This window comes from Scleropages formosus, chromosome 1, assembly GCF_900964775.1.
Source record: "Scleropages formosus chromosome 1, fSclFor1.1, whole genome shotgun sequence".
Taxonomy (NCBI): domain Eukaryota; kingdom Metazoa; phylum Chordata; class Actinopteri; order Osteoglossiformes; family Osteoglossidae; genus Scleropages; species Scleropages formosus.
This window is the reverse complement of record NC_041806.1, coordinates 12463134-12483137: the sequence shown is the minus strand read 5'-3', so window position 1 is coordinate 12483137 and position 20004 is coordinate 12463134. Positions and strand designations below refer to the sequence as shown.

The 20004-nt window shown below is 40.4% G+C and overlaps 1 protein-coding gene and 1 long non-coding RNA gene across 2 annotated transcripts; both read right to left on the bottom strand.

Moving 5' to 3' along the window:
• Positions 1–1613: 1613 nt before the first annotated feature.
• On the bottom strand, positions 1614–15571 carry brap (BRCA1 associated protein). Its single transcript, XM_018752791.1, has 12 exons — positions 15317–15571; positions 13957–14118; positions 10397–10625; positions 10070–10259; positions 8685–8798; positions 6635–6783; positions 6039–6114; positions 4483–4621; positions 3870–3979; positions 3312–3401; positions 2550–2653; positions 1614–2289 (listed from the first exon to the last, which is right to left on the bottom strand). Exons 1-12 carry the CDS (start codon positions 15393–15395, stop codon positions 1938–1940), a joined length of 1794 nt encoding a protein of 597 aa, XP_018608307.1. The 5' UTR covers positions 15396–15571; the 3' UTR covers positions 1614–1937.
• Positions 15572–17044: 1473 nt separating this feature from the next.
• LOC108934804 (uncharacterized) lies at positions 17045–19206 on the bottom strand. The gene is made up of 3 exons (XR_001966158.2): positions 19171–19206; positions 17617–17740; positions 17045–17111 (listed from the first exon to the last, which is right to left on the bottom strand). It is a non-coding gene; the product is annotated as an uncharacterized LOC108934804 (long non-coding RNA).
• Between the last annotated feature and the right edge of the window lie 798 nt (positions 19207–20004).

Sequence of the window (20004 nt, the reverse complement as noted above, 5' to 3'; positions counted from 1 at the left end):
CGTGTTTCCCAATCTTATGTTTATTCCCATATCTAATTGTCCAGTCAGTCGAGGCTGGGAGTGCTTGAACCGTACGTCATCACTTATTATTATCATTATGTAATTCTAATATTCATCCTTTCCTGTAATATTATTTGACTTTCAGTATATTATGGTACCATGACAACAGAGGACAGGTGAAGCGAGAAAATGGACAGATTATATCTCAAACTGAAACATGGAATAGTTATTGCAGTTAAGCCTGTCACACTAATAGCACACGGTTTATACACACCTAGAATAATACTGCTATACCGTCACTTAACTATGACTGTCTTTCTGCAAAGTCATTTTTCAAGAAGAAGGCCATCAACAGAACAAATACGTATTGCTAGTGTACTTTTGTGGAAGGAGGCCAGTGTTTTCTATACTGTGAGTCATCACCATTGCATCACATCAGCAAAGGTCGAAGCTCGATTTCACAAGTACACAAAATGTATAGCATATGAGTATCTTCCAGCATTCCAAGTATTAAAATTAAATTTTTCAGTCATTTCTCCCCTGATCTCTTAAGTAATTGATAAACATATGTTATCTGTTTAACAATTTTAAAAAAAGAACTATATCAAGCTACTCATGTAATGTATACTGGTTTATGCACTGGTATATGAAAAATTTACTGTACTGAAGAATCACTTGTCTGTATCCAGATTTCTCTTTTGGGGTAATGCACTTTTTGTATTGTTCTCTGAGATATATGCCACTTTGGAGAAAAACATTTAATAAATGAATAAATGTAAAATGTAAAGACATAGAAAACTTTTGCACCTGTATGCCCATCATTTTTGAAGTTCTTATTTTAGGAGAGTTCTTGACATGCTTGAGTTTAATTTAGTAGCAAGCTCAATTATGTGCCTCAGAAGGGCTGGGAACTCCTTGGCAGAAAAGGTGCCCTTGGTCCATTTGTCACTCTATGATCATATTCCTGTTTATATTGCTGCAGTACCAACAGCATGTGTATGTTAGACAAATACATGCCACACATGTAAGGTATAATAATAAAAACATATACAAAAACTAGTTCTATGTGAAGTTACTATTGAGGCAACAACACACATGCATAAAGATGCAAAGTCTTTGTTGCTGCTAATCTGCCTTTTAGTTCTGGTGATCTCTTATTCAGGGGTGGATGATTGATTTATACAATTGGAGGAGGCTCTGGTACAGGATATCAGGCTTTTTATCCTTTTTGGATAAGAACTGGAATTGTCAATGTTACTCAAATAAGGTTGAATGGCTTCTCATGACTTTAACTGCTAGAGAAAGAAAGGATTTAAAAAACACTATACTTTCAGGGGAAATAAGGATACAGAACACCATAAAATGGTAATGCTTTTTAATGCAGATTTGGATGAGTCATTGAGTCTTCATAAAGGAAACATCTGCAACAACACACACACACTCTCTGAAACCGCTTGTCCCATGCGGGGGTCGCAGGGAGCCGAAGCCTAACCCAGCAGCACAAGGCATAAGGCTGGAGGGGGTGGGGACACACCCAGGACGGGATGCCAGTCCGTCACAAGGCACCCCGAGCGGGACTCGAACCCCAGACCCACTGGAGAGCAGGACCCGGTCAAACCCACTGCGCCCCCCTTCTGCAACAATAGGAAAAACAAATTGTAAATATATTTAATTTACAGGCAGAAATCTCCACCATTGATTTAATTTGCCATAACCTACCAGATGTATGCTGCTTAGGAGTTCCAACTTTCACATATTGGCTTGTCCCATAAACATCCTTCCACTTTCACTCCAAAGACTTTTAACTCTTTTACCTTATAACCTAAATAAAAATATCACAATTAATTCTGTTTACATCAGCTGACACTGAAGTGGTGGAGAGAGCAGATGTCTCTTAACGGCATCTCGCACCATTTCTGTCTCTTTCCTCAACTATCTTACTTTCCCCTTTTACCCCTGCCTTTCCGGGAGCCTAATTTCCCAGTGCTGGCTCCAGGGGAGGGGCCCGAAGCAATGTTGATCTGCCCCTCCTGGATCTCCTGGCGGGCCTCCGCTGGCATTTGGCTGATCTGCTGCTGTGTCTCCAGGTAGAACATGATATCACGTAGCTGCTCCTGTAGCTCTGTGATACGGCTCTCTTTGGAATCGGCCAGATCTCGTGCCCGTCTCTCTTCCTCTCGCACTTGAGCCTGCAGCTGTGCTTGGTTGGCACGCAGGCACTTGTTCATCTCCTGCTCCTCCTTCAGCTCCTGGGACAGCCGAGACACCTTAGCATTAAGCTGTGTGCACCTGCAAGTAGAAAGACATAAATGGGGAATAAAACAGTTAGGTAGGAGAGGGTGGGGCAGAAAAAGGAGACAAGGGTGAAGAGAAAATTCGCATTAAATCAAACATTTAGATTTGTTGTTAAATTTATAGCATTCAAGCCAAGTAACTCCAATGTAAAATTTAAAAATTCAGTTTTATCAAGCTTAATTAGAACAATGCGTAATCAAGAAGAAAATCTGTGGAGTAGACTTAAAGAGGGATGTATCCCCCATGGCTCTTACTTCTTCTCCATGGACTGTTTCTCCTTGTGAAGCTCAATCATCTTGCGCTCCAGACTGTCACATTTTTCAATGGTCTCCTTAAACTTGGCTTTCATGTTATTGATCTGTTGTGTGCATGGTATACTGTTAAAACTACAGTGGGTAATAAACAACCTGGGTAATTTATAATAATAAGCTAAATAATAAGCTAAAATAATATTATAATAAGCTAAATGTACAGTAGTTAGAGAGAACTGATGTAATTTACAGGTTTTTCAGTTGATATGTCACCAAATACATTTACGTCTATTAATTTAGCATTTTCTGCAAAGCGACTTCCAACAGACTATGTAGTGTTATCATCCCATACCTTATTCACCAAGGTGACTTACAATGCTAGTATTGTACAATGGCTCATCCATACATCAGTGGAACACACTCTCTCTATCACTCACACATTATGGGTGAACCTGAACAGAATGTCTTTGGACAGTGGGAGGAACCCCAAGCAGACACGGGGAGAACATGCAAACTCCACACAGGACTGAGCAGAGATTGATTCCACATCCTCTCCCACCACCCAGGCACCATGAGACAGCAGTACTACTCGCTGTGCCACCGTGCTGCCCACCAAAATGAATACCTCCTTATAACATCCAAATAAATGAAAATCTCCCAAAAGTTAAACATTTCATTAACACTGAAACCATGTAATAGTCAATAATTACATGGATGGTAAAGCAAAACCAAACTACTTAAATAAAGACTTTCTATAATATTCACCTCCTCTGCTGTGTCCTTTTCCAAGTGCACAATTTTATTTTCCCAGTAAATTCTTTGAGATTCCAGCTGACTTGTCAAAAGATATGAATACTGGAAAAAGAACAACGAATTGTCAGGATTAATGAAATTTAATTTGTATATTCAGTGAAAGTTTTATATAGGTACAAAAGTAAAAAGTTCAACTAACCAGCATGGAGTTCTGAATAAAAGCTGGTCTGCAGAATAGGAACTACAGTATTTACAATTCATAAAACAGGTCTTTTTAAAGTTCAGGTAACATTTATTTTATTAATTGCTCATTCGTTGTTTCTGTAACACTTTATCCAAAGCAACTGAATTTTGTGCATTTACACAGGATATTTTAATGTAGTACTTCAGGTTATCCCCCCTTCTCATAGGTATGCAATATAGCAGCGCACTTTGAAGGAGCTGCCACAGATGACTTTAACACATTTCTTGAAGAACTGGAATAATACTTTTTGTGTGAATATAGGATTTAACAATACATCGGAGCAACTATTAGTTAGCAGCTTAAAATCATGGTTATGGCTGATGTACCTCTAGTTGGAGTGCATCAATCTTCTCATCCTGGCAGGAGTCTCCTTCACACTCATATTGCACCATTTTGCCATCTGTCTTACAGGCCACTAGCCGGTGGACATAGTTGTCTGGGAAACATACAGATTGGGGACAACAGGTTAGCTGAGTGAACAAATCATTTATTGCAGTCCTCCACACCTGTAGTTACTACTGTTTTCAAACATAGAAGGGGCACCAACCTAGTCACTGTGCCTCACCCACATCATACAGTATCTGTAGAAGTATTCACTCCTGATGACTATTTAATGTTTTATCCTATGCGATTTGCATAGAATTTTCCTGTCTTCATGACAATTACTTTTTCACATAGGGCCAGGTAGGTTTGGACAGCTTTTTTCCCTTAATAAATGAAATCATCATTTAAAAACTGCATTTTGTATTTACTTGGGTTATCTTTGTGTAATATTAAAATTTGTTTGATGATCTCAATCATTTAACTGTGACAAATATGGGGGGGAATCAGGGAGGGGGCAAATACTTTTTCACAGCACTGTAGGTACTCAGTGCAGTCATGAATTTGGAGTTTTTACTGGGACAGACCCAGTCAAGGAGGGAAGATGAGCCCAGCTACCTCCAGCATAGTCCCAGACACGGTGGTTAGTGAGCTGCATGGCATACGTGTGCTGAGTCTCCTCAAAATGCTTGTAAGCATGGCGGCTGACATAGCGTCCACAGCCAATGTGACCACAGATCAGGCAAATCCACAGGTTCTGCATGGGTGACAGCACAGCTGGTAAGGACAGGGAGGACAGCTCAACTAGACAATGGAAAGTAGCACGGCTGGCAAAAACTTCATTTGTAACCTGAAGTTTACTGGTTTAAATCCCAAAGAGAAACCCTGCTGTAGCAGCCTTGAGCACAGCACTTAACTTTATTCACTCCAGCAAAATTTCCTGTATTAATAAAAAGGACTGTAAGTCATTTTGGATAAAAAAAAAAGTGTAATTAAGATTAAATACAGCAGAAAATGTAAGATAAAAAAAATGTCAAAGGTTTTGGAGAAAGCAAGAAAAGGAAGCTGGTCAATGAAAAAAGTAAAATGAGATTTACTGAAAACATAACGGAGGAGAAAGCTGTGGTTGGAACAAAATACATGAGATAGAGACAAAGAAAGTAAGCTGATGGCTTAACAAAAATTAAACAAATTCTACTGTCCTACTCCTGTTGTAACAACTGAGCTATTTCTTAGACAGCAAGCTTAGAGAGACAGCTGGTAGCAGAGTGGTTAGAGCTGCTGCCTTTAGACCCAATATTGCAGGTTCAAATCTCACCTCCGTCTGCAATACCCTTGAGCAAGATACTTACTCTAAATTACTGGAATAAAATTACCCAGCTATATAAATGAGTAAATATCTGTATATAGCTTAACAGTGTAAGTCTCTTTGGAGAAAAGCATCAGCTAAATAAATGAAAATCAGAAAACTTCCTCTAATATTTCAGTGACCTCATTATTATTCATTTAGAAGTTCAGGGATATTGCAGGTCTCAAAACAGCTGGTTTGATTAAAACATTACTGAACAACAGAAAACTCACACTGTAACTACTGATAACTACTTGTTCTAAAACAGGGACATGGTAGACTAGAGCCTATCCCAGAATCACAGGATACTAGGAAAGCAGGGTATACTGCAGATGGGAAGCCAGTCTGTCACAGGGTAATCACAAATAGTCACCCTCCCATTCACATCCAATAAGCAATTTAGAGCCACCAAGCCAGCTGTAACACATGCGTTTGGACTGTGGGATATAAACTGAATTCAGATCGAACCTATGGCTAAGTTTTTTTGCTGTGAGGCACCCATGCTACCCACTGCTCTACTGAGTCTCACTGCTATATAAAAAATGTAAAATATACCATAGGAAGAAGGCATTTATTCACTCTAGAAGACATGTACACCATATCAGATGGCTGGCAAATAAATGAATATTTTAGCAGTACAGCTACTAGTATATTATTATCTGGCCAGCAGATACTTTAAACCAGAGAATGATTTAGGTATTTTTAGTGAAAGCACAGGGTAAAAAAGCAGCCCCCCCTCATGGAAAAGTCAGGATCTTTAAGCAGTAGACCCCAGCAGCCTGGCATGCCACTTCCTGGAGGACGCAAGGCTGAAGCAGACCGTTACCTCATGGACACCGCACTCAAAGCACTTGTTCTCCTCCACTGGCTCAGGGGTCTGGCAGTACCTGCAGACAGGACACCTGGGGACAAGGGCAACATAGGCTGTGCTCTTAAATACTACTGCTGCACACCTGAAATACCTGGCATTGGCAGTTCTGTTGTTGGAACTACTAGGCACGCACGTGGTTAGTGGGAGGCGGGAGGGGCATATTGTATGTGTGCTCCACCACAAAAGGTCATTAGGACAATGGCACAAAAGCCTAATGGCAGGGAGAGAAACAGAAACTTACATTTATTTATTCAGATGAATGAGGCAAGCACTCGAATCACATGAATCGTACAAAAGAGTAAAAAATATGAATGAATTAAATAAGTCCATAGTAAAGCAGAATGCAATGGACTGTTTCAGGTTCCTGGCTGTGTACTTGTGACAATGTATGGTGCATTCCACTGTGCGACAAAGGGGGCACATCCAAAGAACCTCTAGACCAGTAGTATTCAAAGATGGGTCTGCTGCTCACAATCTGACCCACTTTTACAACTGGATATTTTACTGGAAAAGTCCATTAATGGAATTTGAGGTCCCCAAGTATTACTCACGTGGTGTCCTCCCAGCGCAGAAGACATTGGCTATGGAAGCTGTGGTTGCAGAGTGTAGTGAGCACACCGTTGACTGACTCATCCATGCGTTCCAAGCACACTGTGCACTTGGGTAGCTCTGTGAGGTCCATCACGGGCAGGCTGGCCCCCTGTGAGGGACATGGGAGATTAAGTAGCAGGCTGTCACATTTCTCAAACCCAGAAGCACCAGATAAAATCAAAAGTGAACGTGTGATATGTCACAGCAATACCATAATTAAATCCAAGTAAGTCATCACTGAAATACCAGAACTCCGGATTACAAATACCTCTGTTCCAATTTACACAGCATTTCTTATCATATTTACAAAGACCAAATTTGGATTTTGCATGCCTCCCGCAAGCTGAGGAACATAAGGGCAGCGCCACCATATAGTCCGCATCGCAGTTATAATACAGCAAAGTGGCTTGTGCTGCATTAAATTCTCAACCACCATTAGCCCCTGCCTGCTAATCTCCACCACTCATTGCTCCAATCTGTAATTCCACCCCCACATTTCACCTCTCCAAATGATGTCAGCTTTTCCAGTGAGTGTGAATTCACTTGCATTGTCATCTTTGATTTCTTTTGTGTTCTGTTTTTTTGCATTAAAGGTTGAATTAATACATAAACACTGAGTATCATATATATGCATGTTTTTTTGTAACCATTTAAGTGTACAGTATATAATAGCAAGAGGTCTGTAAAGTAGCTAAATACAGTACTCAACTAAAAGAATTTACTTTCAAAAAAATAATTAAAAGTCATAGCACTTGTCCAGAAATGAAAACTTTTTTCTTTATTGCATAAGCAATAAGCAATTTAAACATCTTTTCAATAAATCTGCTTTTCAAATAAAATTTTGTCATTAGGAATAAGCAAATTTAAAAAACTAATACCTTTTCCGAAGTAACTAACATTTTTAGGTCTGCTACTTACAATGATTACAATTTACACATTAATAGAGCGTTATGAATTAATTCTTGTTAAGTACTGTGATCAAGGGTACTGGAGCAGCAGGTTGGATTCAGGCTCTTGTCCTTTGATTGCAAGGTAACAACTCTGATGTCCTAGGCTACCTCAAAAGAAATTTTATTAATTCATTTTCCATATAGCTTTACCAATTTAAACAGCAGGGCATTTATACTGCAGCAGTTCAGGATAAATGCTTCTTTCAAAGGCAATGGTAGGATCAGAACTCAAAAAGACAACCTCTAGATTTCGAGTCATTATGCCTAACTGCTACACTTTCCCTAAATTACTTCAGTAAAATTATCCAGCTGTATAAATGCATAAGTAGTTGTAAGCAGCTTAACATTCTAAGTCACTTTGAATAAAACTGTCAACTAAATGAATACATGTTAAGAATAGTTAAGTGTTTTTCAGGAATGCATTCCCTTCGCAAGGCAAGCGAAGATTACTGGACCGGAATAAAAACACCAGTCAATATGGCCAAATTTGCAGCTTTTAGCTACATAAACTGGTAATGGAAAGTATTCTTACCTACTATTCTTGTCATTCACTGATGGCGTCTTTATACACACTCACACACTCTCACTCACACACACACACACACACACACACACACACACACACACACACACAGACTGAAACCGCTTGTCCCAAGCGGGGTCACGGCGAACCGGGGCCTAACCCGGCAACACAGGGCGTAAGGCTGGAGGGGGAGGAAACACACCCAGGACAGGACACCAGTCCGTCGCAGGGCACCCCAAGCGGGACTCAAACCCCCAACCCACCAGAGAGCAGGCACAGGCCAAGCCCGCTGCGCCACCGTACCCACCTAATAGAAGACTAATTAAAAATGAAAGATTATTATATTTATCATTTTAAGATTATGATAAAGAAAAAAGTATTATTGCACAATAAAAATTGAAAACACACAGCAGTTCTGAATCTGAATGCTAACTCCAACTCTGAATGGAATCTGTAGGGGTTAAAAAGTGGTGATGAAAGCTTACAGAAGAGGAAGCTAGAGTTATGGTAGGATTACTTGGAGTTAGCTGCTCTCACCTCCTCAGATTTGAAGACCTCTGCCCTCTCCACGTAAACCAGCTGGCAGACTGCTTCCTCGATGGAATTGAACTGCCGCCCGTTACAGGCCATGTAAAAGCTGTCCGCATCAGCCTAAGAGAGGACAAGGGGGTGAACTGAAAACACTGGTAGGACTGAGACAACCAGGCTGTGTTAAGGCGAAGTAAAACAGAAGCAGCACACATTCTAAACACCTCTCTGTGTATATAAACGTTTCCACATACACCAAATACCACAAAGTGTGTCTTCAAGTAGAAGTTGCAGTGTTGCATACTCAAATACAGGAAACATGCAGCTGATCATTGTTACATAGTGTCTGAATGATCATAAGCAATTGTGATTTTTTGGGTTCAATACAGAATCCAATATCAGAAGACTAAACTAACAATGATTCTCATCTTTTGAATTTAAAAAGTAACAAGATACTTAAAACAGAAATAAGTATCAGTGATGGGTAAACAAAATGATCAACTGTACCTTCAAATAATACTTATTTTGTAATTTTTGGATTCATAATTTTTTTTCAAATTTATAACAATAGCTTTTGAATGGTTTTTAAACTGAATAATGTTTTTCATTGAAATCCATCAGATCAATAGTAACCTTGTGACCAAAACAACAGGTAATTCTGTAAATAGGGACATCAGATGAGTAGGATCAGACTGTAAAAGTTACCTTACAGATTCAGATGCACTGCAAACTGAAATGACACCAACAATGCCCACATTACAGTGCTTCACTCCAATAAGAACGTATTTATCAAAACTTGGTTAGTGAAAATGCAACCCCCCCATGGTTAATAACATCTTCTTATGGAGGAAAACGTAGATCAGTTCCATTGCAATCAAAACATCTGGAAGGAACTTGATGCTAAAAACAAGGGATAGATTTCAGCAAAATAAAAACTGGACCAATCTCTTTCTGCTTTGCTATTTTAGAGTATAAATTAATCAGCATCATAAAATGTTCATACAAGGTATTCATGCAATATAATGCTTCCTTGAAAAGATGTGCAAATAATTTAAACAAACGCCTTATCTATTAATTTCTCCATATATTCTGGCCTTCAATCTACCCAACATCCAACAAATAAAGAACTTAATCCAGCAACATTCAATAAGTGTATTAAATCATCTATCCAGTTCTGGAGAGGATGAAGAACTAAATCATTTTCACATCTGATCTTTAGAAACAACTCCTTCAAAAACACTGAATGCAGAGAACCTGTACAAAAATATTTCATCTGTAAAGATGTTTCAACAACAGTCAAAACAACAAAAGTTAACTATCAGTAGAAAGTATAAGTATCAGGGATCAGTAAAGATGTTACTAAGCATGATACAGACCACTGTTTCTGCAGCTACCTGAGAGCTGAACTTGATCAGCACCATGTACTGGTTGGGTGTGGAATCACGTATGATCTTCATGTGCTCCATGACGTCATTGAAGGGTGCCACAAACTTCATGAGGTCATGACTGGTCATGGTGGCAGGGACCGTGAGGACACAGAGCATGGCACTCCGCCGCACATCCTCGGTCAGTGATGTCATCTTACTGCAGGAGATACAGGATGCAAACTTCATCTAGATCTGCCATCTCTCTCATATCATGCATAATAACCCCCTAATGAGCTGTGAATAAGAGAAACGTTACAAAGTACTAGTCCTAACAGTAGACAGGAATGTACTCACTTGGTCTTGTAAAGATGCATTATACCATGGACAATCTCTACAGAGGGGTTCCCACTGAAGAAGGAAATCTGGTCTGGCAGTTGCTTGGAAGGGGAGTCAGGGACAGTACCCCTCTCAGGGGCAATGTTTATGGCCTCCCCACTGCTTGGAATGTCTGCACCATGGTCAGGACCAGTTATCTCCTCCTCCTTCTCATTGCCATTCCCATGATCCTCTTGGGCACATCTATCTGTCAGGCAGCATTTACCACATACAGTCCCCACTGAAACACTAAGCAATTAACTTTAAACATCCAGCACAGGAATATAACCAACTGAATAAAGACCCATCTATAGTAATCCCTGAGATACACCAATTTGAGCTGAGAGAATTATGAAGAGTTTAAATGTATTCAAGCATGGCAACATACCATGATTATTAACTAGCATTGAACTATGACAAGGTTAACCCATTTATACAGCATAGTAATGTAACAAACTCACACACATACTCTACAGGCAATTTAGAGTCACCATTTCACCCAAAGCACAATGTTTGGACTGTGGAAAGAAAAATGTGGTAGCTGGAGGAAATCCATGCTTTATTAAGTGTATGGCATGCAATAGTGTGTAGGCAGAGAACCAGTCAGTAATTAACAAATGGAAAATGCCTTATTATGACAACTAATGTTAACCATTGGAGGAACTGTGCCTATTTCATGGCATTTTGAGATATTTAGGTTATAAATGTGGGTCAATTTTGGGGGTCAGAAACGCACAAAAAGTTCAGAGTTATGCAAATTAAGAAAGGGTTTTTCAGGAACCCATTACGTTTAGTAAGGCAGGGGAAGACTGTACCCTGCAAATGTGATTGTACCTCTCTGACTAAATATAGTGTTTTGCCATAAGTAAGCCATCTCTGTTGTAATGTATGCAAACTTTGTGATGAAAGACTTCTATGACAAACCACTAAGAAAATTTCAACGTTAACAGGTGTCACAAGGCTTATGAATGTAACTCAGGACAAACCATACTTACAACAGCTGTCTTGTCCCAACAACCTTATTTTATTAGTCCCAACATTTCGTTGAAATGTCTAAGAACAGCCATCAGCTTGTACAAGATAACATCGGATGCCCACACTGCCGCAACACACCATATTTCTTGTTAATTTAGTCAGTATGTCTATCAGCAGTGGCACTTAATTTATATTTATTAATTTAGCTGACGCTTTTCTCCAAAGCAGCTTACAGTATTTGGCTACTTACAATTATTTAGCGATTTAAACAGCAGCACGGTGGTACAGCGAGTAGCGCTGCTGTCTCACAGCGCCTGGGTGGTACGGGAGGATGTGGGTTTGATCCCCACTCAGGGGATGAAGTTTGAATGTTCTTCCCATGTCTGCGTGGATTTCTTCCGAGTGCTCTGGTTTCCTCCCACATTCCAAAGACATGCTGTTCAGGTTCCCCATAGTATGTGAGTGACACTGAGAGAGTGTGTTCCACTGATATATGGATGAGTGACCCATTGTAAGTAGTGTATCTAGCAATGTAAGTCACCTTGGTGAATAAGGTGTGTGGGCTGATAACACTACACAGCATCCATTGGGAGTACTTTTACATTCTACTTTGGCAGTGGCTGCCATGCCACCACAGGGTTCTGGAAAAAGAACTTGGAATTACCAACATATTATAGATATAGGGTAATTACACTAGAATAAAACAAAAAGTACAGAATGAATAGATCAAGAGTAACTCTGCAGCCGTTACGTAAAGGAAAAGATACACCTTAAGCCTGGATTTAAAGGAGACCAAGCATTCCGAATTGGAACCTTTGACTACTGGGTCCAAAGACAGCAGCTCTAACCACTACACTACCAGACGCCTTGAAATGTTGTTTTAATTACAGGATGTTTCCTTTGTAATTCATTCAAGTCCATTTTTTTTACAATACCTTTCAAACAAAAATCTGAGTATTCTTCTGCTGCAGGAAAGAAAAAGGCAAAAGAAGGAAGATTTAGAAATAAATGTGAAAGTAATAGTGGTGCGTAAAAATATCATTAAAAAGCTGTCTACTGGTATTCTGTTTTATGGTGCTTTTTCCAGAACCTAGGTTGCCACAGTAATTGGAGGTGCTGCAGTACTTGGAGGTGTTACTGGAGCAAAGATTTTAAGACCAGATCCCCTTCCTGTTGTCAACCCTCACCATTTACCTGGGCTAGAGACCGGCACTGACTAACCAGTAACTGGGGCTACAGGCAATTTAGCGTCACCAAGTCACCTGAACGACATGTCTTTAGACTGTGGGAGCAAACCGTAGCACCCAAAAAAACACTCAGTAAAATACAAAAAGAACATGCAAACTACACACAGACTGAGCGGGGATCAAACCCAGGCACTGTGGAAGTCTGACTGCTACTCGCTGTGTTGCTCCATAATTATAAAAATATACTGTATATTACTATTATTCTAAATTAGTATTATTTTAAGATGAATAATGTAGGAAACTGGTGGAAAAAATATAACAAAGCTCTGTTATACAATGTAGCATTTCCATATGTTAGTTCTTCATATTGTATATCCTTATGGTTTATGTAATACTGTACAGAGGGTTTGGAACAGAACCCTGTTGCAAGTTAAGGGCCACCAGTACTGTTACCCTTATGTAAAATCTGAATTTCTGTTGCTCTAAAATATACAAAGAAGAATAAAATGATCCGAATTAGTGAAGAACAGTGCCACACTGAAGATATTTTTTATAACTTCCACAGAACACACTCCACCAAATGGTTAAGCTAAACAGGTTTTGAATCACTGGTAAATAATTATTTCTTACACAATAAATTAGTTACCTCATTCAGCTGTGGCCTGCCAGGGTGTTGTAGTACAACACCCACAGGATACATGTACATTAGGAAGAATAATGAAAATCTCTGTGGGTGAAGGGCTTGCACTGCTCACACTGTGTGCGGTGTGGGAGAAAAATACGAAAATTCAGCAAAAATGATGGTATGCATTAAATGTACAACTGGGATGTTCTGTAACTGCTGCAGAAAGCCCATTGTGGATGGGCTCACTGTGTCACTGCGTGAGAAGAGCGCTCTATAAAAAAATTGAAATTGTGTGAGAAGCAGGAATGTACCGAAACTGCACCCCCAACTCTAAGGGGTAAACAGACTGACCAGAAGACCAGATGCTGGGACTAAAAAAAACAAGAAAATAAATAACGGTGACAGGTTTAGAGATAAGCTGAAGGGGTGTAGGGTGCCTGCTTTATGATGCATATACCTTACTTTAGCCTATAGGAAATGTAGTAGATAAGTAAGTAACAAATTAGAAGGAAACATGAACTGAGCATGCGTTGATCACGCAGAAAGAAAACCAATGAGAAATATTACCATATATGTAACATGCATTTCAAGAACTATATAATATGTGTGTATTGGATGCTTGAGGAAACTCAGGGGACTCTCCCTCCAGCTGGGGTGAAATAAAGTAAGACACTCTCTCCTATCTCGGGTCCTTTGTTTGAGTTATGTCAGATTTTTTCCACAGGAGAGGTACTTCACACCCTGTGCCATACCTGGATCTGGCTTGAAGGTCTCAATGACCATGTCCGCCATGGCCCGGCTGCCAATATGCTGGTGCAGGAGGGCTGTGCGGTCAGTGTCTGACTTTCCATTTAGAGAGGTCTGAGCCAAGCCTAAGGCCTTCTCTCGGATCTCCTCCTCAGACATGTCTCCAGCTGCAGAAAGAGATCAAGTCCCAGATGAGGGTTCGGCTGTCATACCCTTGAGGTACTTCAGATGAATTTCTCTAGAGGAAACCTCTAAAAATATTTTACCAGGAAAGAGGGTGGGGGTTACTTGTTCTGGTAATTACTCAAGAAAATTTTCTGAATATTCAGAGTACAGTACCTACTCAGATGCAGTCCACAATGCCTCAGATCTCAATAGATGGCAATTTACCTTACAGCAGGATAATCACCCAAAACACACTGCTAAAGCAACCATGGAGTTTTTTTAGGCAAAAATGTGGAAAGTTCCTGACAGGCTAAGTCATTCACTTGACCTTTATTCCAGGCAGGGTTTCACTTACTGAAGACAAGAATGAAGATAAAAACTAAGAAAACAAGCAGGAACTGAAGATGGTTGCAGTATAGGCCTGGCAGAGCATCACCAGGGAAGATGAATAGCATCTGGTTATCCCTATGACTAGCAGACATCAAGAATTCACCAAATGGAAAAGATTTGCAATCAAATACTAAACAAGACAATTCCATTTGTTATACTATCTGTCCAATGAACTTTGGACCCCAAAACTGTGTGGATTATGCATAAAAAGGGCTGTAATCCCTATGCAAATAACCCAATATAGATATGGATACTCTCAAATGAAAGATGTCAGTCTGCACTTCAACCTCATTTAAAATTCAGTGTGCTGGAGTAGGGCCAAAACAACAAAAAAAATTCCACTGTCCAAATAAAGACTGCAATGTGTAACTGACATATTCAGATGTAATTTAATCAAAATGGCTCAGCACCATGTAAGATGCTGTAATGTTCCTCATCAGATGAAGTTATATAAAAAAAACCTTAATGACTCCCTGACAAGTCCATTATTATATAATGACTTTCAGTTTCTCTATTTCGTTTATTTCTACTATTATAACTGCTAGGCAGTGCTACCTCAGTCATTCTGCCATGACATGCTGGTGCTGGGTCAGTAATACACCTGGAAGGCACTCTTCACAAGTCACGTGCAGGATGAGTTGCTTAATATCTTCTGATCGTCACTGATAGCCTGATCACTCTTTATTTAATTCCAAAGAATACCTCACAAATGCAAAAGACAGGGCTAGACTATCCACAACCACAAACATCCTGAAATAAATCGGTCAGGACCAATTATGTGTGTGATGTGTAATGTGTAATAGGACCCACCGGCTGTGTACTGGAAGCCTTCTGGAAACTGGGACTGGTCTGCGAGCTCCAGACGGATCACCACCAGGGACACACTCATGTGTCAGACAGTGAACAACCAACACGGCAATCGAAACGACCGCACAAGCCCAGTGCTGCTTGCCAACTGCCCAACGGCTGCTATCACATAGACTCCTACGTCAGAATTCTCAGTACAGTGCAACACACACTTCTTCACCTTTTCGAGAACAAGAATTCCCAACCCTTTCGCAGTATACTTCCGGTTTATTTTCCTGCCAGGTGTTGTTTACTTCCGTAATGTGGGTGAACGTGACGTTTTCGCCACTATTTCCGGGTTATGCTTCGTCTGAAGGGGTCCTGTTGTTACAGGACAGTTGCTGTAGCGAACTGACACGTGTGTTACATACTAACGTTTGCTGGCGAAGTAGTTACACACATTGTGTCACATTATTGATATTACAGAATTTTCTTCCACATACTGAATTATAGAGGTCCGTGTCATAGAGTGTCTTGTGTATTGTTAATCAACTGAAAAAGCTTTGAGTCAGCTCCATACGAGAGACTACACACACAGAATTTAGTTTGTTGAATAAAATTCTGTTGCTAAGTTAGATGATGAGAATTAGTCTAGGATAGTATTCATACTATTCATTAAATAGTTTTCAATAGTATTTATCGGAAGAGTAGTATATTTCCTCGGTGTTTTGTTCTTTCTACCAAAGGAAGAAAAACATCGAGGAAAAATAATACTATTTGTAACGACTGTTTTAGGAGGGAAACCTGTGTAATGTAAATAGTTGCACTGTGGGGAATAATGTTAAATGTGGGTGTGCAACTACTGGGGGCACCTAGGAGGAAAATGATGGGGTGACTGTGCCTACCAGTATGTGGAGAGAGAGCCTAGGGGCGCTAAGTAGGCTGGGAAGGCTGGATGTAGGAGTAGGTCCTGAAGGAAACAGGGTTGTTGGACCGAGAGCATCATTTCCGTGGTGCTGGTGCTTCAATTCAACTTATTTTTATATAGCGCTTTTCTCACGCAGTGCCACAGAGTGCTTTAACACAGGCATAAGGCAAGAAAAACAGATAAAGTGTTCAAAGAAATCGTTCATAATGAACACTGCCTCTGCGTCCTTCTTTGCCCCATCCAAACCCACAGCGCTGTGCGCCACACTATTTTTCAGGAGGTGCTTTGTGCATTGGCTTTTTTATTAACAGAACACACTTATAAAAACTGCTTGACATCCAATGTATAAGGCTAGTCAACAGTTTTTTGGTTATACTTTTACTCATCTACAAAGCTGAATAAATGTCCAAAGAAATTTAATTTCAGAATAATGTTCAATTCAATTTATTTTTATAGAGAACTCTTCTAACGCAGTGACACAGAGCGCTTTAACACAGGCATAAGGCAAGAAAAACAAATAAATCAGATAAAGAAACAAAGAAGACAGTTGACTACAGACTATCATAATGCAATGCTTTTATAGAGCTATAAGTATGCCTACTGGCCATGGAGGAAAGGTACAAAAACTCCCAAGTGAAAATCAAGAGGGATAAAAACCTCTGGGGGTCCAAGAGCCAGTGGTTGCTCACTCCTCCTGGGCATTCTAGATTAAATAAGACTTCTAAGACAGTTAACAAGTAATAATGATATTGTTGCTATATGGTATCTTGAATCCCCAGCTCAGCATGGTATGTCTCGGCCATCATGGCAGTTGGTCATCATCTTCAGTCAGCATAGGATTCGTCTGTCACCACCGGCCAGCCTCCTCAAATCTTATGTAGCAAGACAATGCTTAACAAGAAGAAGGAACAGAGTTAGTAATTTGTTAGTAATTTGTAACTTAAACAAGTCGATTTAATATGCATTGGTATAAATGTGGTAAAAACAAACACAAGCAAGTGGAATTACATTTCAAGGTGGAATACCTGAGTGAACATGTAAGTCTTTAGTCTGGATTTGAAGACAGAAACAGACAGAGCATTTCTGACAGTAACTGCTAGAGTTTTCCACAGTTTAGGTGCTCTGTAACTAAAGGCGCGATCTCCTACTGAGGTTTTATTGATCACAGGTACTTTAAGGTAACCTGCATCCAATGAACAAAAATATCATCTTAGTTTCATTTGTAAAATTTGATCTTGTAAACGTGGCTCCAAGAATAAGTTCATATGTCGTACAAATGATAATATCTGCAGTGATAAAACGGTTGCAGGATAAAGGGAGAGTAATCATTCCAGAGACCATAACCATCCTGCAATGAGGGATCTATATGCTCCTTAAATGTTGTCTGGAGTCTTACAGTATGTTTCTCCTTGGTCATTCTTGGCAAGTAGGGTGGAGGTAAGGTGCCAGACAAGAGGCAATCTGAAAAGCCAGGGCTGGTGGCTCGGTGACTCCATAGTCCAGCCTTGTGTACTCAGCACCTGCAAGATAAGTGTGCAAGATCAGGTGCAAAGCTTACTGGGTGAGCAGTACAGAAATGAATGCTGTTAAGCAAAAATATCTTAAACCAAAACACCTATCCCTCAGTTAATAGGATTAATTTGTTTAAAGAAATCCCATTAGGAAAATTCACATTGTAAGGGAATTACAATTAATGTTATTTTTTATGAAAAAAATGCACCACCTAATATTGATCAGAATTCCAAAATGAAAGTTATTTTTACATCTGACAATGACAACATGCAGTATTTATAATAGAAGTATTATTTCTAGCTTGTCTTTTAGTATTTACTACATGCGCTGTGTAACACTACTAACAAGTGTTTGACACTCACTGAGCTTCAGTTGATAGCAAAATTTAGGCTTTACTTATGATAGTCTGCAGATGTTTGTGTTATTAAAGCTGTTTGAGTGATTTTGGTGTATGTGCCATGACTATCTACACATGGGCACTGCAGCATGTAGCCAGGAGCAAGGAGCGATAATGTGCTCATCACCTTGTGTTTAAACCTTAACCTCAAACAGGAACATCAAGAACTTTGAGACTGAGACCCTGTCAGAGAGAATCCACTTTTCACAACTTCTCCTTGTTGGAGTGTACCAATTTTTTTGCATAATTATTATTACACTTATTATAGGATCATACAAAGCACATTTACTAAAGCAGAATGACCACATACAGGCAGTCCCCGGATTACGAACGAGTTCCATTCCTCAGTCTGTCTGTAAGTCGGTATATGTACAGTACGTAAGTCAGACAAACTTTAAAGTTCGCTTTTCCAATGTTTATTGGTGTTTCACCTTTTTCCGAACGCTTTATTAATTCCACTTTAGTTTCAGTCGTGGTTGTTTTCCTTTTCTTTGATGCATCACCATCGCTTGCATCACATTTACGCTTTGATGCCATGGTAAGGAAGGTAAAAACAAAAAAATTAAAGCCCAATATAATAACACACAAGACAGAGTTAACAGCAATGTGGTTTGTGTCATACTGAGTGGGCAGGAGACTGAGGTGCGTGTGGACCCAATCACGAGATCTTTATTGTCTGTACACTAGGTAGCAAGTGAGATTCATGGTCGGGGACAGGTGTGGGTCGGACAATGCACAAACATAGATCTTGGGGAGAATCTGATGTTGTTGTCGAGGAGGCGATGCAAGTGTTAGGAGCCGTGGACATCAGAAGTGGAAACAAGGGGTGAAGGAGAACGAGGGACTTAGAAGGCCAGCTAGGTTGTCATAGGTTCACTCGAGAGTGCTGCAGAGACAGGTTTCTTAAATGAGATTCCCCAACCAAGGTATGCAGTATGGCTTTTAGATATTTCACTGCTCTGATTTTGGGCAGGTGTGGACATTCGAGGTGAGGTCCTCGGTGTGACAGTCCAACTGAAAAGAACCAAGTCTTTGTCTTACCTACTGCCTGTCATCATTGGCATCCATCAGTCTAGAAAGACCATGGAATTGCGCCTTGGTTTTGTCCACTTCACGGTGGTTTGCATCGCCGGCCATGACTGTGAAGGCCCAATCGAGAGTGACAGTCCTTGCCGCAGTTGCAACAGATGTGCTGGGTGCTGTTCATATATTCCACTTGAAACCTGACCTTCCTGTGTCTTCGCCTCTCCTCAGCCTGTAGTCGCAGCTTTTGTTCGCCGCGTCCCAGACCTTGGATGAAGTTCCCGCCTCCAGCTGCAACGATCAGTTGCCAGCTCCTCCCAGCCGTTCACATTAATGTCAAGCTCTCTCAAATCCTTTTTGCACACATCCTTGAAGCGCAAATGAGGCCGTCCGGTTGGTCGTACACCAAAGGCCAGTTCCCCATACAGGATGTCTTTCGTGATCCTTCCATCATCCATCCGACGGACGTGCCCTAGCCACCGTAGCCTGCGTTGCCTGAGGATGGTCTGCATGCTTGGCAATCCAGCCTGATTAAGGACATCACTGTTAGTAACTTTGTCCTTCCACGAGATCTGGAGGATGCGTCTGAGGCAACACAGGTGGAATGTGTTCAATCTTTTCTCCTGGTGGGCATACAAAGTCCACGTTTCACTTCCATAGAGCAGAACTCCAAGAACACAAGCACAGTAAACTTTGATCTTAGTATGCTTGGAGAGCATGCCATTCATCCACACTCTCCTGCTGAGACTGGACAGAATCGTGGCGGCTTTTCCTATTCTTTGATTGAGCTCAGGCTCCAGTGACATGGTATCTGTGATGGTCGACCCGAGGTAACTGAATGCGTGAACGACC

Coding starts and splice junctions, on each gene's coding strand:
- brap (XM_018752791.1), bottom strand. CDS start 15,395: ATGAGTGTGTCCCTGGTGGTGATCCGTCTGGAGCTCGCAGACCAGTCC. Junction 10,626..13,956: donor GACCTTCAAGCCAGATCCAG/GTATGGCACAGG, acceptor GCTGCCTGACAG/ATAGATGTGCCCAAGAGGAT. Junction 3,980..4,482: donor TGTCTGGGACTATGCTGGAG/GTAGCTGGGCTC, acceptor TATGTTTCCCAG/ACAACTATGTCCACCGGCTA.